Consider the following 12,835-nt stretch of genomic DNA (forward strand, 5'->3'; position numbering starts at 1 on the left):
AATTCATTAAATAAATTTGTCAAAGTCGGTGTATACAAACAACATTCTCCAATTATATTTCTACAATTATATAAGCTTATTTAATTCCTATTTGACTCTTAATATGATAGGTAATATATATAGATGTCATTTTATAAAAAAAAAATAAAAAAAACCAAGGAAGAAATATCCACATGGCAACCTTAATATGACGTTTATCAAATTGTCAATTAAGGAGACCTCTTCAAATAAGACGTTTCCATAAAATTATTTAATTTAAAAAATCATTTAAATATCAAATACGGTTCAAATTCAACAATCAAATGAGACGCTTAAATTAAATTATCAAATAAGACGATTCCATCAAATAAGACGATTTTGATAAATTATTTAATTTAAAAAATCGATTTAAATCTCAAATATGACGGTTCACATTAAAACTGCCTTAAAAAGTTTTCACAAACCGCATTATTTAGTGTTTTTTGTACTAGTGCCATAAGGTCCGGCTCATCAAGGCTTTTTTTGTCAACTGACAATAGGATTCGTAATTCACTCATAGCCCAAGTTATGCGTTTTAAGTTTGATTCCTTTCTGATCTAACATGTTTTCCCCTATCAGTCTGCTTTATTTAAGAGTATCCTAACTCTCGGTATCACCTCGGCATCACATAATCCATAATAAATGTCAATAAGTTATATAACTCGAATAATTTTAATTTTGTGTCCAGTTTTAGTGAATAATGGAAATTCGTGAGCTATTTTAGATTTTTAATGTGCTATTTATAGGAATAGTATAGTGTTAAAATATAACTAAGATCGCAATACCCTAACTAAGATCACCTAAAAAAACATGTGTCTATATATAGTTGTTGGAGAAACAAATTTACTGAAACCATTATGCAACTTTATTAATAATCAAATAAGCTCCTTTATTAAGAGCATCTCCACCGGTGTTTGTGTGGATGTTTTTGTTGACATGAAATGATACAAACAAAAGTTTACTGGTGGAGACAAACGTTTGTGGAGGTGTTTGTTTGTATTCTCAAACGTTTGAAATGTGGGTTTGTAATGGCCCCACCACAACCACCACACACAAATCATATACATATATATACATATTTATTATATAGTAGAAAAAATAGGTAATGATGTGGAAGATGAGGTGAAGGTTTTTATTGGTTTATGGGTGGAGTAAAAAGTGGGGTTTTTTAAAGAAATTGTTAGAGTATGATGTGGCGATGAGGTGGAGGTTTGAAATGGTTAGAGTATGGGTTTATACTTTGAAGTCTAAAGATCAAGTGTTTGATGTGTTTAAGCAGTTTCATGCCTTAGTTGAAAGACAAACTGGGAAGAAGCTCAAGTGTATTCGAACAGACAATGGAGATGAGTACATTGGTCCTTTTAATGCTTATTGTAGAGAGAAGGGTATTCGACACCAAAGGCCACCTCCAAAGACACCACAGTTGAATGGTTTAGCAGAACGGATGAACAGAACATTGGTTGAAAGTTTTAAGTGTTTGCTCTCACATGCAGGGTTGCTAAATTTGTTTTGGGGTGAAGCTTTAAAAACGGTGGTACATGTTATTAATCTTACTCCTTGTATTCCTTTGCATAATGATGTTCCAGACAGAGTTTGGAGTGGCAAAGATGTTTCATATCGTCATTTACGGGTCTTTGGATGCAAAGCATTTGTGCATATTCCCAAAGATGAAAGATCAAAGCTTGATATGAAGTCTAGACAGTGTATATTCCTTGGTTATGGGCAAGATGAGTTTGGATACAGGCTATATGATCCCGTTTCAAAGAAGCTTGTTAGAAGTCGTGATGTTGTGTTTGTGGAAGATGAGAGTTTGAAAGATATTGAGAAGACACAGGTAGTTCCTCAGTACACTGATGATCTCATTGATTTGGATCCTATTCCTACTCTGCAATATGAGCCACATCACGAAGATGGTATTCAGAATGACGAACAACATGGTACCGATAATGTTGATAATCAAGAGCAGGCAGAGTTGGATGAGGATATTCATCCCGAGTTACCAGTAGATATGCCTGCATTTGTCCCACTCAGGCGGTCTACCAGAGACCGTCAACCTTCTACTCGTTATTCGACTGGTGAGTACGTCTTACTCACTGATAGGGGAGCCATGCAAGATGAGATGCAAGATGAGATGGATTCCTTGTATGAGAACAATACCTTTGAGTTGGTGAAGTTACCTAATGGCAAAAGAGCTTTAAAGAACAAGTGGGTCTACAAACTGAAGACTGAAGAGCATACCTCGCGGCCTAGGTACAAGGCAGGATTGGTGGTCAAAGGGTTCAGTCAAAGAAAGGGTATTGATTTTGATGAGATTTTTTCTCCAGTAGTGAAGATGAGTTCTATCAGGGTGATTCTTGGTTTAGCTGCTAGTCTTGATCTTGAGGTTGAGCAAATGGATGTCAAGACAGCATTCCTTCATGGTGATCTGGACAAAGAAATCTATATGGAGCAACTTGAAGGTTTTCAGGTTAAGGGTAAAGAAGATTATGTTTGTAAACTTCAGAAAAGTCTTTATGGGTTAAAGCAAGCGCCGAGACAATGGTACAAGAAATTTGAGTCAGTTATGGGGAAGCAAGGCTACCGAAAGACTGCGTCTGACCATTGTGTTTTCTTTAAGAGGTTTGGTGATGATGATTTCATAATTTTATTGCTTTATGTTGATGATATGTTGATTGTTGGAAAAAATGTAGAAAGAATTGTTCAGCTGAAGAAAGAGTTAAGCAAGTCGTTTTCTATGAAAGACTTGGGGCCAACTAAGAATATTCTTGGCATTCGGATTACTAGAGATAGAGCTTCAAAGAAGTTGCACATGTCACAAGAGCAATACATTGAAAATGTGCTTAGCAGATTCAAGATGTCTAAAGTTAATGTGGTTAGTACACCTCTTACTCCCAATTGTAAGTTAACTGAAAAAGATTGCCCTACTTCTGAGAAAGAGATTGAAGAGATGGATGGTGTTCCATATGCATCAGCGGTTGGAAGCTTGATGTATGCAATGGTATGTACACGGCCTGATATTGCCCATGCAGTAGGTGTTGTTAGTCGGTTCTTGTCAAATCCGGGTAAGAAGCATTGGGAAGCAGTTAAGTGGATCCTTAGATATCTACATGGTACTTCCAAATTGGGTTTAACATTTGGAAATGATGAGCCAAAGCTTGTTGGTTACACGGATTCGGATATGGCAGGAAATAAGGACAACATGAAATCCACTTCTGGATATTTAATGTTATTTGCAGGGGGAGCCGTGTCATGGCAGTTAAGACTGCAAAAGTGCGTTGCTTTATCTACTACCGAGGCAGAGTATATGGCAGCAACAGAAGCATGCAAAAAATTATTGTTGTTGAAAAGATTTATGCAAGAGCTTGGCTTTATGCAACAGCGCTACGTGGTTCTTTGTGATAATCAAAGTGCTATACATCTTGCTAAGAATTCTATGTATCATAGAAGAACAAAACATATTGATGTGAGGTATCATTGGATTAGAAATGGTATTGAAGACAAGTTGTTTGAACTTGACAAAGTTCACACCGATGATAATTGTTCCGATATGTTAACCAAAGCTTTGGCAATGGAGAAACTGAAGATATGTTGCTCGCTCGCCGGGGTGGTGAGTTCTTTCTCATAGACAAAAGGGGGAGATTTGTTGGGGTATTTTTTGCCCATGAAAAAACCCAACAATTTATCCACATGGGTTTATTACTATTATTATTATTTAGTAATATAAAGAAAAAAAATATATTGGTGATGCTTTAGTGGGCCAGACCCACGTGAAGTTGTATTTTTGTGGTATGATTTCTTTCGTGGACAGCAAAACAAGAAACGAAGCATATATATATATAATACTCTTTTTTAGGTATTATTAGTATTCTTTTGCTGCCGTCAAGAAGACCAACAGAGACGAAGAAAGGTTGTGTACTCCAATTGTTTTGGTGTTTGTGAAGAGAGGAGACGTGCCAAGAGATCGATTTATTCTCTCGTTGGTGATTCCTCTTACTCGTTTACTCTTTTGTAGTTTGGTTCCATATACTTGAAGATTATTTGTACCAGGTATATGATGATTTGTGTATGCCTCTAGTTTTACCTAGAGAAGACTTTATATTGTTCATTATTGGTGATAGTGGATTTGAAGCGGCTCTAGTAGTCCCGTGGTTTTACTCTCGCCTTGAGAGGTTTTCCACGCTAAAAATTTTTGTGTCCGTTTTACTTTTAATTTATACCCTATTTGTTTGCATCCTCATTGGTTCATTCGGGTCGGGAAAAAGTTTAGCCAAACGAAGATTAATTCCCGCAATTTTTGTTTACCATTCGTGATTAGGTGGTCGTTTTTCCCAACAGGTTTATGGGTGAGGATGCTCTAACTGACAAAAGACAGATATGTACTTTTCAGAATGAAAAATACTTGTAAACTTGTAATAGACTCTTTCTAGAGTAAATGCTTTCGTCCTCGTATGTTGTCTAAATCTACGGTTTTAGTCTAATAATTTCAAATTTGTGATTTTCGTCCCTATGATTTCATTTCACTTGCAACGAAACCCGAATTCACTAATCCCGTTAAGTACGGTCGTCAGCGTGTTCTTCACGTGAGGGGTAGTTTTGTCATTTTTCTCCCCAAATAAACCTCATTTCTAATTCGCAAGCCCCTTCATGTGAGGGGCTGTGGTGTATTTTGGGGGGGAAAGGACAAAGCTGCCCCTCACGTGAGGGACACGCTTATGGATTTAACGACTGGAGTACTTAACGGGACTAGTGAATTAGGGTTTAATTGCAAATGAAAAGAATCACATGGACGAAAATCGTAAATTTAAAACTATTTGACTACAACTGCATATTTGAACAAACCACAAAGACATAAACCGTAGTTCACTCCTCTTTCTATTATAATTATTTTTATTGTTATTAAATACCTTCAGGATTGTTTCTTTTGTCTTCTTTTCTTGATTTAATACTAACTTCTACTAAAACTAATTTTATTTTTTGTATGATGTCCCAATTAATATAGTGGGCAACCAGCCGTGCATGGAGGCTATCATTATGCAACAGGCTTTAACATGGGTGGTAGTACTGTTTATCCTACAAGACTATTTTCCAGCAGCTCCACCACTATCTTACCTCCACCACCATCCCCACCGCAACCGCAACCACAGCATATATACGCTTCCATGCCATCTCGCCTCGGTGACGCCTATTTGTCACAATATTCTAACTCGCATTTGATAAACGACTACTTTGTGGACTATGTTTAGCAATCCAAAATTCAGAATTCAGGATCAATCAATCATTTTATCAAGATTATTTTTCTTTAAATTGTGTTGTGTCTTTTAGGTTCCTGTTTTATTAAGAAATCCTAATGTAGTTATATATGGCAATTACTTAGTTTATGATTTATGGTTCCAACAGATTAGATTTTGCTCCTGTAATTTTTTTTAGATAGCGTTTGAGTTACCACGAATATCTAAGTGAGTTTTTTTAAGATTGGATGTCAGTCGTCCATAATGATTTTAATGTTCCAGACATGACTCAGCCAAGAACACTACATATCAGTGTAAAAAAAACCCACATTAAGTTAGGTTTTAAACTTTGTGCATTGGGATTGCGCCATTGCGGTCCATTCTTGATCATCTTTTTTTAGATTCACTCCCTGCAGTTAATAAAATGATGAAATTGTACAAAATACTCTTAATCTTTAGATTGTGTATTGTCGTTGAAGCCTCATCCTAAATCAGTAATATTGTGTTATATAGTGTTGGATTATATGTTGACTGTACGTTCGTTGAAGCCCCTGTTGTGGTTCTACGGGAGCTTCATCGACACTTCATTTTCTTTTTCTTACTAAAATTTAAAACAATAATATAATTTAATAGATAATTTTTATAATAAAAAGAAACATTAAGCATAGTTTACAAAAAAAAAAGAACATAAAAAAATATTACATTAATACAAGACCATCGGCCCAAAAGTTTTAAACAACCTATACAAAAATATTACTTGCTGGTCCATTTCTTGATTTGTTTAAACAGCCCATACACACTCTGGGCCCAAGTGGTACCCGCCCGTCGTCGTCGTCGTCATCAACTCACTGCCCCCATACAACATCATCTTGTTCACCTCGGATCTCTATGAAGAATGGACAAATGGCACACCATCCCAAACATTCCCGGCTCCAACCTCCCTTCGCTGGCATAGTGGGGTCACGGGAGGCCCATTGCGCCCCTCGGCCCCTGATCGTGTGGGCATGTTGTGGTGTGCGCGAACAACGCGGCTGCGCCACACCCTCTCGCGCCTCTGCTCGCGGACGACGAACGGACGGTCTTCACATGGGTGCATATTTACTACTTTTGCAACTACTTAATAATCACATCTTTTATTTTATTGACTTTAGTTTGGTGTGGACCTACCATTTTTCTGGTTTTCAAAATTTTTGGTACTCGGATATCTATCGTGTGATTTTAGATTTTTCGAACGGTTCGGATTAACTAGGATCATATAATAAATAGAACCAAGTCTATTGTTAAATGCATAATGAATATACTTCAATCATTATTACAAATTGCATAATAAAGATACAATATCTATATAATTACTTTCTGTGTGTTTTTGCTTTTTGAAACAATCTATTACGCACACCTTCTAGACAAACACTAAACACCAATTGTTTTTACGCGATCACCATCGCTCAAATACTCATCACTAATCTAATTACACAAATCAGACTTCATATACATTAATTATTATAGAATACATATTTCAATGCTTGTCTTTGCAATTGGTAAAACTAAAAATGACTTTTAACAAATGATTCAACTTAAATGCACGATGTTTTTTTGGTTTTAAGATTGTTTGACGATAGAGTTTGCGTTCTATAATTATACAGGGTCAAGTCATTCTACAAAGGGAGATAAAAATGAGAATGATGAGAAGGATTTATAGCCACACAAATAAACCCTTTAAAAAATTAAAAATAAATAAATAAAAAACCATAAACCAAAATTTAATAAAAAAAGTAAAAACACAAAAATGTTTCCACCGTCTTCCTCGTTCTTAAAAAAATAAATAAATAACCTCGAAAAAGACACAATGTTAAGTGAAAAAGACCATTGTGTCTTTTTGTTTATCATTGTGTTTTGTGTTTATTTTCGTCATTGATTGTGTCTTTTTTCCTTGACATTGTGTCTTTTGTTCATTTTCGTCGTCTCTGCATTGTGTCTTTTCGAGGTTTTTTTTTTTTGAACGAGAATGATGTGAGAAACATTTTTGTTTTTTAAATTTTTTTATTTTTTATTTATATTTTGAGTTATGATTTTTTTTTATTAATTTTTTGGATTTTTTTTGAGAAATTTTTTGTGTAGCCACAAATCCTTGTCAACCTTCTCATTTTTGTCTCCGTTTGTATTTTAACTTTTCCCTCATTATACATACCCGTAGAAGGAAAACAATTTTCCTTACGAAAAGGACCCCACCCTAAAAATGTGGAACGGTGTGGTTCATTGGTAAACCAACAATCTCTTTTCAAGTGCCGGACCCTCTGAATGATCCTCATCCACGGCCTCTAAAGCGCATAGCAGCAATGTCATCTGGAAATCGTTTGTTGCTTTGAAACGCTCGTAGTGCTCCTCTCTTGCTTCTCAGTCGATGAGTAAGGAGAGGCCATTTGAAACCTTGCAGCTTGATGGCCTTTACCACAATGTTGGTTATAAGATAGCAAAACCAAGACATCAAACAACACTTTAAATACCGAAAAGAAACTACAAACAAAGATGCACACAGTGAGGTAGTCGGTTAATTCGTGACAATAGCTCCATAAAAATAAAAAAAAATAAAATTGGCAACAAAGAGGAGACGCGTATGGATCCATGTCATGATGACAAAGACAACAAAAAGGTTGCATCATCAATAACACATTTAAAATCACACGCATACACATGTAAGACCGCAACGTCGAAAACCATGAACGATCAAGAGTGAAAATTCATCACCTATTTTGTCGCTGTGAGATAGAAGAAATCGTATGTTTATGTAATTTTGCATTACAAAGATTAAAAAAACACAAAGAAAACAGAAAAAACAATAATGTTACACATAAAACATTAAACACCAACATACAGTTACATAAAAATGTGGTAACAAAAAGAATAAAGAATCCGATCTAGTGTATCAAATGCATTGCTTTCGTGAAACTTGAACAGAATTTCTTTAATCTCGCAACCGCTACAAACATCTATCTAACCGAGCAGCGAGCACCAAGCCACGCAATAATATCATTAAGTACCTCGAGTATCCTCTCATCTGATTCCCCTTCAAGAATGCTGTGATAACTTCCATCATAAAGCTTCAAAGTTTTGTCCTTGCTGGCAGCCTTTTCATAAAGAAACTTGCTGATGTTCGGATCGGTTACCTTGTCTGCAGCTCCATGAACAATCAAAAGTGGCGATGAAACCTGCAATTTTTTAAAGAAAATATAAAAACCAAATCTTTTAAAAATGCTGTTATAAGAAATTTAAAAAAAAGAAGAAGATATTTCTGTCTACCCTGTCCACTTCAGATTCGAGTTCAGTTGTCGCTTTGAGAAGTTCGACGGCAGTCTTTAATCTTGTCTGATCCGAGTAACTTATGACATTATAATCAGCCTGACGTAATTTAATCAAGGGCATTTTAGACATTTGACTAAAATTCAAACTTTATTATATGCATGAGAAAAAACTTGCCAGTTTTCGTTTCTGTGGGTCCCTAAACGCCAGCTCAGCGAGATCTTTCGTGGGTACAAGCTTCGCTTTTGGCATAACTCTAGACAAAAAGATTAAAACTTTCTGCAGGGGTTCCGGGGGCTTCATTTCCTCCGAAATCTTGAACCATAATGCGGGTCAAAACATAACAAATTAACAACCCTTTGGTCAAACTAAGTTTCTAAACTAATATCAGAAATATAGAGCTTTACTTTACACATTGGAGCCACAAGAATTAAGCCATCCCATTCACGTTGTTCTTTAAGATGAACTTTAAGTGCCGCAGCGCCTCCCATTGATTGAGCCAAGAGAAACCTAGGCATCCCTCTCACTTCGGGTCTTCCTGTAAAAAAAGTTAACCGTAAATTACATTTTCGTCCTTCATGTATTTACAGATCGTGTCGTTTAACTGCAGTTAGTACAAAAAACGTCGCTCAAGTTCATATATTGTCACACTTTTCGTCATCTTCACTGACTGGTTGTTAACTTTTTCTGTTGGTATTAAAAAAATGACCATTTTACCCTTGTATAGAAAAATTAAAAATGTAAAATTATCACCAAATTAAAAAATATCCAGTACTACTTTTCATATTCAGAATCGATAGAAACTGTTACATTTTAACGCGGTTAGAAATGCATGTATTTAAACCAAATAGAATTGTATCAGTTTTGAAGATGATAATGATTCGTTGACCGTCAAAAGTCAAACTTGGAGATTACAAGAAGTCAAACTAAACAGGATTAAATAATAGGAAAAATTACCAAATTGGCCCAATTGACCAAGAACATTATAAAGTTGACTAGACTTATACATTTACAAAAGTAGCTTATGACCAAATGATCTTGCGCGCATGCAGCGCAAGAAATTTATTCTTATGTTTCAAATTAAACGAGGGCAAAATTTCCATAATTCGGCGCTGACTTACTGCAGAATCTGACAAATAAGGACACGTGCCAACATGTTATTGGCTGAACATATTGATAAACCAAAAAGACAACCGCCAAATTGTTAATTTGTTTGGTCAAAATGGCGTTTTTGGTGATTTTCCTTAAAAGAGATCCAGGGCCAAACCTACTACTTGCCAAATTCAAAGTCAAATGAAACTTTTACATTCTATGCAGTTATATTTTATATCAATTCTGAAGTTGAAAATGATTGGCTTGACCGTCACAAGTCAAATCTTGGAGATGTACAACAAATCCTACCTTTGATTTTTGTGAACTGTTCAATCGCATTGTCAACTATGTCCTGGTAGTTGGCAACATAGCCATGAAGGCCATCAGATAGACCAAAACCAGGATGATCAATGGCATAAACACCATAACCCGCAGCAGCAATTCTCTTTGCAATGCCTGAAATTAATTATACTCTTTAAATATCCAAGAATATAACAACTATGTATGTGTGTGTGTGTGTATAAGGGTGAGATCCAATACAAATAAATCTTAACGTGAGAAGCGTACAAATAAGTAGAGCAATTTGTACGTAATAAAAATTACTCTAGTTATTTGTACACTTCTCACGTTAAGAGCTGTTTGTATTTGATGTGCGTGTATATTATTATAGCTCATAGATGGTGAAGTATGGACCAAACCTTCAAAGAAAAAGGTGCAAGTGTCACCATAACCGTGAACAAAACACACAGCGGCCTTGATTCGAACTCCAGGCTTTGGTAACCAACTTTTGCAGAAAATTTCTTGACCCTTTAAGTTCATTTCAAACCACTAAAATGTTCAAAAACGATATCTTAATAAGTTGAAAGTATAAGTTATCACTGTTTCTTTAATGATAGTACTTCTTAGTCTAACAAGTCAAATCATTTCCTTTTGATCTTGAAATTACAAACAAAATACACACTCTAGTATCGGGTATGAACACGCGGATTAAACAAAACAGAAATATATTTAATTAGCAAAAACTGATGATAAATTGACAATAATAACTCTATAAATTCAGATTTCACTTGACCAATCACATGATAATAATGCCAAAAGGGCTATTCTTTAAACTTAAAAAAAACAAAATAAAATGGAACCCACAAACTGAATAGGTTAAATTGACCTAAAACATAGATTTGATCCATACATCTAGTACATCACAAGTCACCCTAAATAACAAATATGACATATATATGCATATACTTCATAACAAATTAATAAAGCTTTAATCTTTCTAAACAAAAACAATTCTTTTTCATGTTCAATGTTTACCCTTGATTCATTTGGCATGTAAAAAGTCAAAATTAGACTCTAATTTTCTTATATTTAACACTATCATACATCTACTATATGACAACTCACAAGTCACCCGAAATAACAAATATGACATATTTATATACATATAATTCATAAAAAAATAAAATAAAAAAGCTTGAAGCTTTGTAAACAAAAACAATTCTTTATCATGCTTAGTATTTGCCATTGACTCAATTGACTTATAAAAGTCAAAATTAGACTCTAATTTTCTGATATTTAACACTATCATACATCTAGTATATCACAACTCACAAGTCACCCTAAATAGCAAATATGACATATTTACATGCATATAATTCATAAAAATTTAAAAAAGCTTGAAGCTTTGTAAACAAAAACAATTCTTTATCATGGTTAATGTTTACCACTAACTCATTTGACTTACAAAAGTCAAAATTGGACTCTAATTTTGGGATTTGTATAAAATTACCTCTTCAGTCCTGATTCCAGTAGGAGCCATCTACTCACCAATCAAAAAATAAAAATCAAACTTTAATTCAGTAAACAAACAAAAAACAATAATAATAATAATAATAATAATAATAATAATAATAATTTGGGTATTAAAATAAAAACTCAAAGTCAAACCTTAAAGAGGACATGATCAAGCTGTTCTTGAACTTGGGTAAAAGCCAATCTGACTCTCCGGCGAGCCGGTGCGTGATCAAGATTCTGAGAAGCAATTGCATTCATCTGATCACTCACTCCATCAATGGGTTTCTTCTTGGCCATGATCTTTAAACCTGGGTGTGATTGGATGAATAAAGATGGGTTTTTTGAGGTGGGTTTTTGCCGGCGGAGGAGTGGTGGTGGTGCCGGTGGCCGGAAAGTGGAGATCATGATGACTGTGGTGGTAGTAGTTGGAAGAAGCAAGAATGAAAAAGCATTGTTAATGGTGAAATCAGTTGAGCAATTCATGACTATTTATTCATTTGTTTAGTTGTTTTTAAAAAATTTGGAAATATTTTTTATTACATGTTTTCAACGTGAGGGGTGGCTAATTGACCATTGACCGGACTTTATAAAAAAGTCAAACCGGTGATATGACAAGAAAGCCCGAACCTTACTTCAGTCATGTGTAAGACTAAACGGTGTGGTCACCATTTTCCCTCTAAAGGGGCGTTTAGCGTGATTATTTACGGGGATGTTAGCATTTCATGATTATCTCACTGTCAACTTTAATAATTTGAAATATAAACTTAATATCGGATTAAGTTAGGGATTGAAGAGTGTTAGCAGGTGAGTTCTTTGTTGAGAATGAAATTTAGAACGGTATGAAATGTAGAGAGATGGAGGATGGTTGGAGCGTTTGGTGAAAATGTTGGGGTTTTTGGTTTGACGGCAATGGAGTTGTATGGGTGGTATTCATATGAGATAATTCGACCTAATTTGATACCGAACCACACGATTCTCCTTCTTTATTTATTGATTTACGCAAAAAATTGATTTTGTGTTTTCGTTCAGTTATATTAATATTACTAAAATCATAAAACTACTATTTTATAAAGAAAATAACAAAAAATAGGAAATTGAAGTGAAATATTTACTTGATTGAGTGAAAGCTAGGGAACTGAGTGGAATTGAGTGTAATGTAATGTTAAAGTGACATGTAACAAACGAAAGTGATTATGGTAGTACACCCCATGCCTAAGATTAGGTTTATAATTTATCAACACACATCTTAGAAATATCCGTGTAGATCAACACCAAAAATTATATTGAAAGACAATCATATTTTTACAATGTGAGGTATGATCATTGATCGTATGAACGGGGTGAGAAAGCCTAAAGCATCCTGGGAGAGCTAATGTTTAATAAACCAAAGGGTATATTCAATACAT

At 34.8% G+C, this 12,835-nt stretch overlaps 1 protein-coding gene across 1 annotated transcript; it reads right to left on the reverse strand.

Moving 5' to 3' along the window:
- Positions 1–8,078: 8,078 nt before the first annotated feature.
- On the reverse strand, positions 8,079–11,912 carry LOC143555243 (caffeoylshikimate esterase-like). The gene is made up of 8 exons (XM_077044830.1): positions 11,583–11,912; positions 11,425–11,454; positions 10,334–10,463; positions 9,945–10,091; positions 8,951–9,081; positions 8,721–8,858; positions 8,544–8,642; positions 8,079–8,452 (listed from the first exon to the last, which is right to left on the reverse strand). The coding sequence occupies exons 1-8, from the start codon at positions 11,910–11,912 to the stop codon at positions 8,234–8,236; spliced, it is 1,224 nt and encodes a 407-aa protein (XP_076900945.1). The 3' UTR covers positions 8,079–8,233.
- Between the last annotated feature and the right edge of the window lie 923 nt (positions 11,913–12,835).

The sequence above is a fragment of the Bidens hawaiensis genome, unplaced genomic scaffold (assembly GCF_021521415.1).
Source record: "Bidens hawaiensis isolate Kalapana, Puna unplaced genomic scaffold, B.hawaiensis_p1.1 tig00018028_1, whole genome shotgun sequence".
In the NCBI taxonomy this organism is placed as follows: Eukaryota; Viridiplantae; Streptophyta; class Magnoliopsida; order Asterales; family Asteraceae; genus Bidens; species Bidens hawaiensis.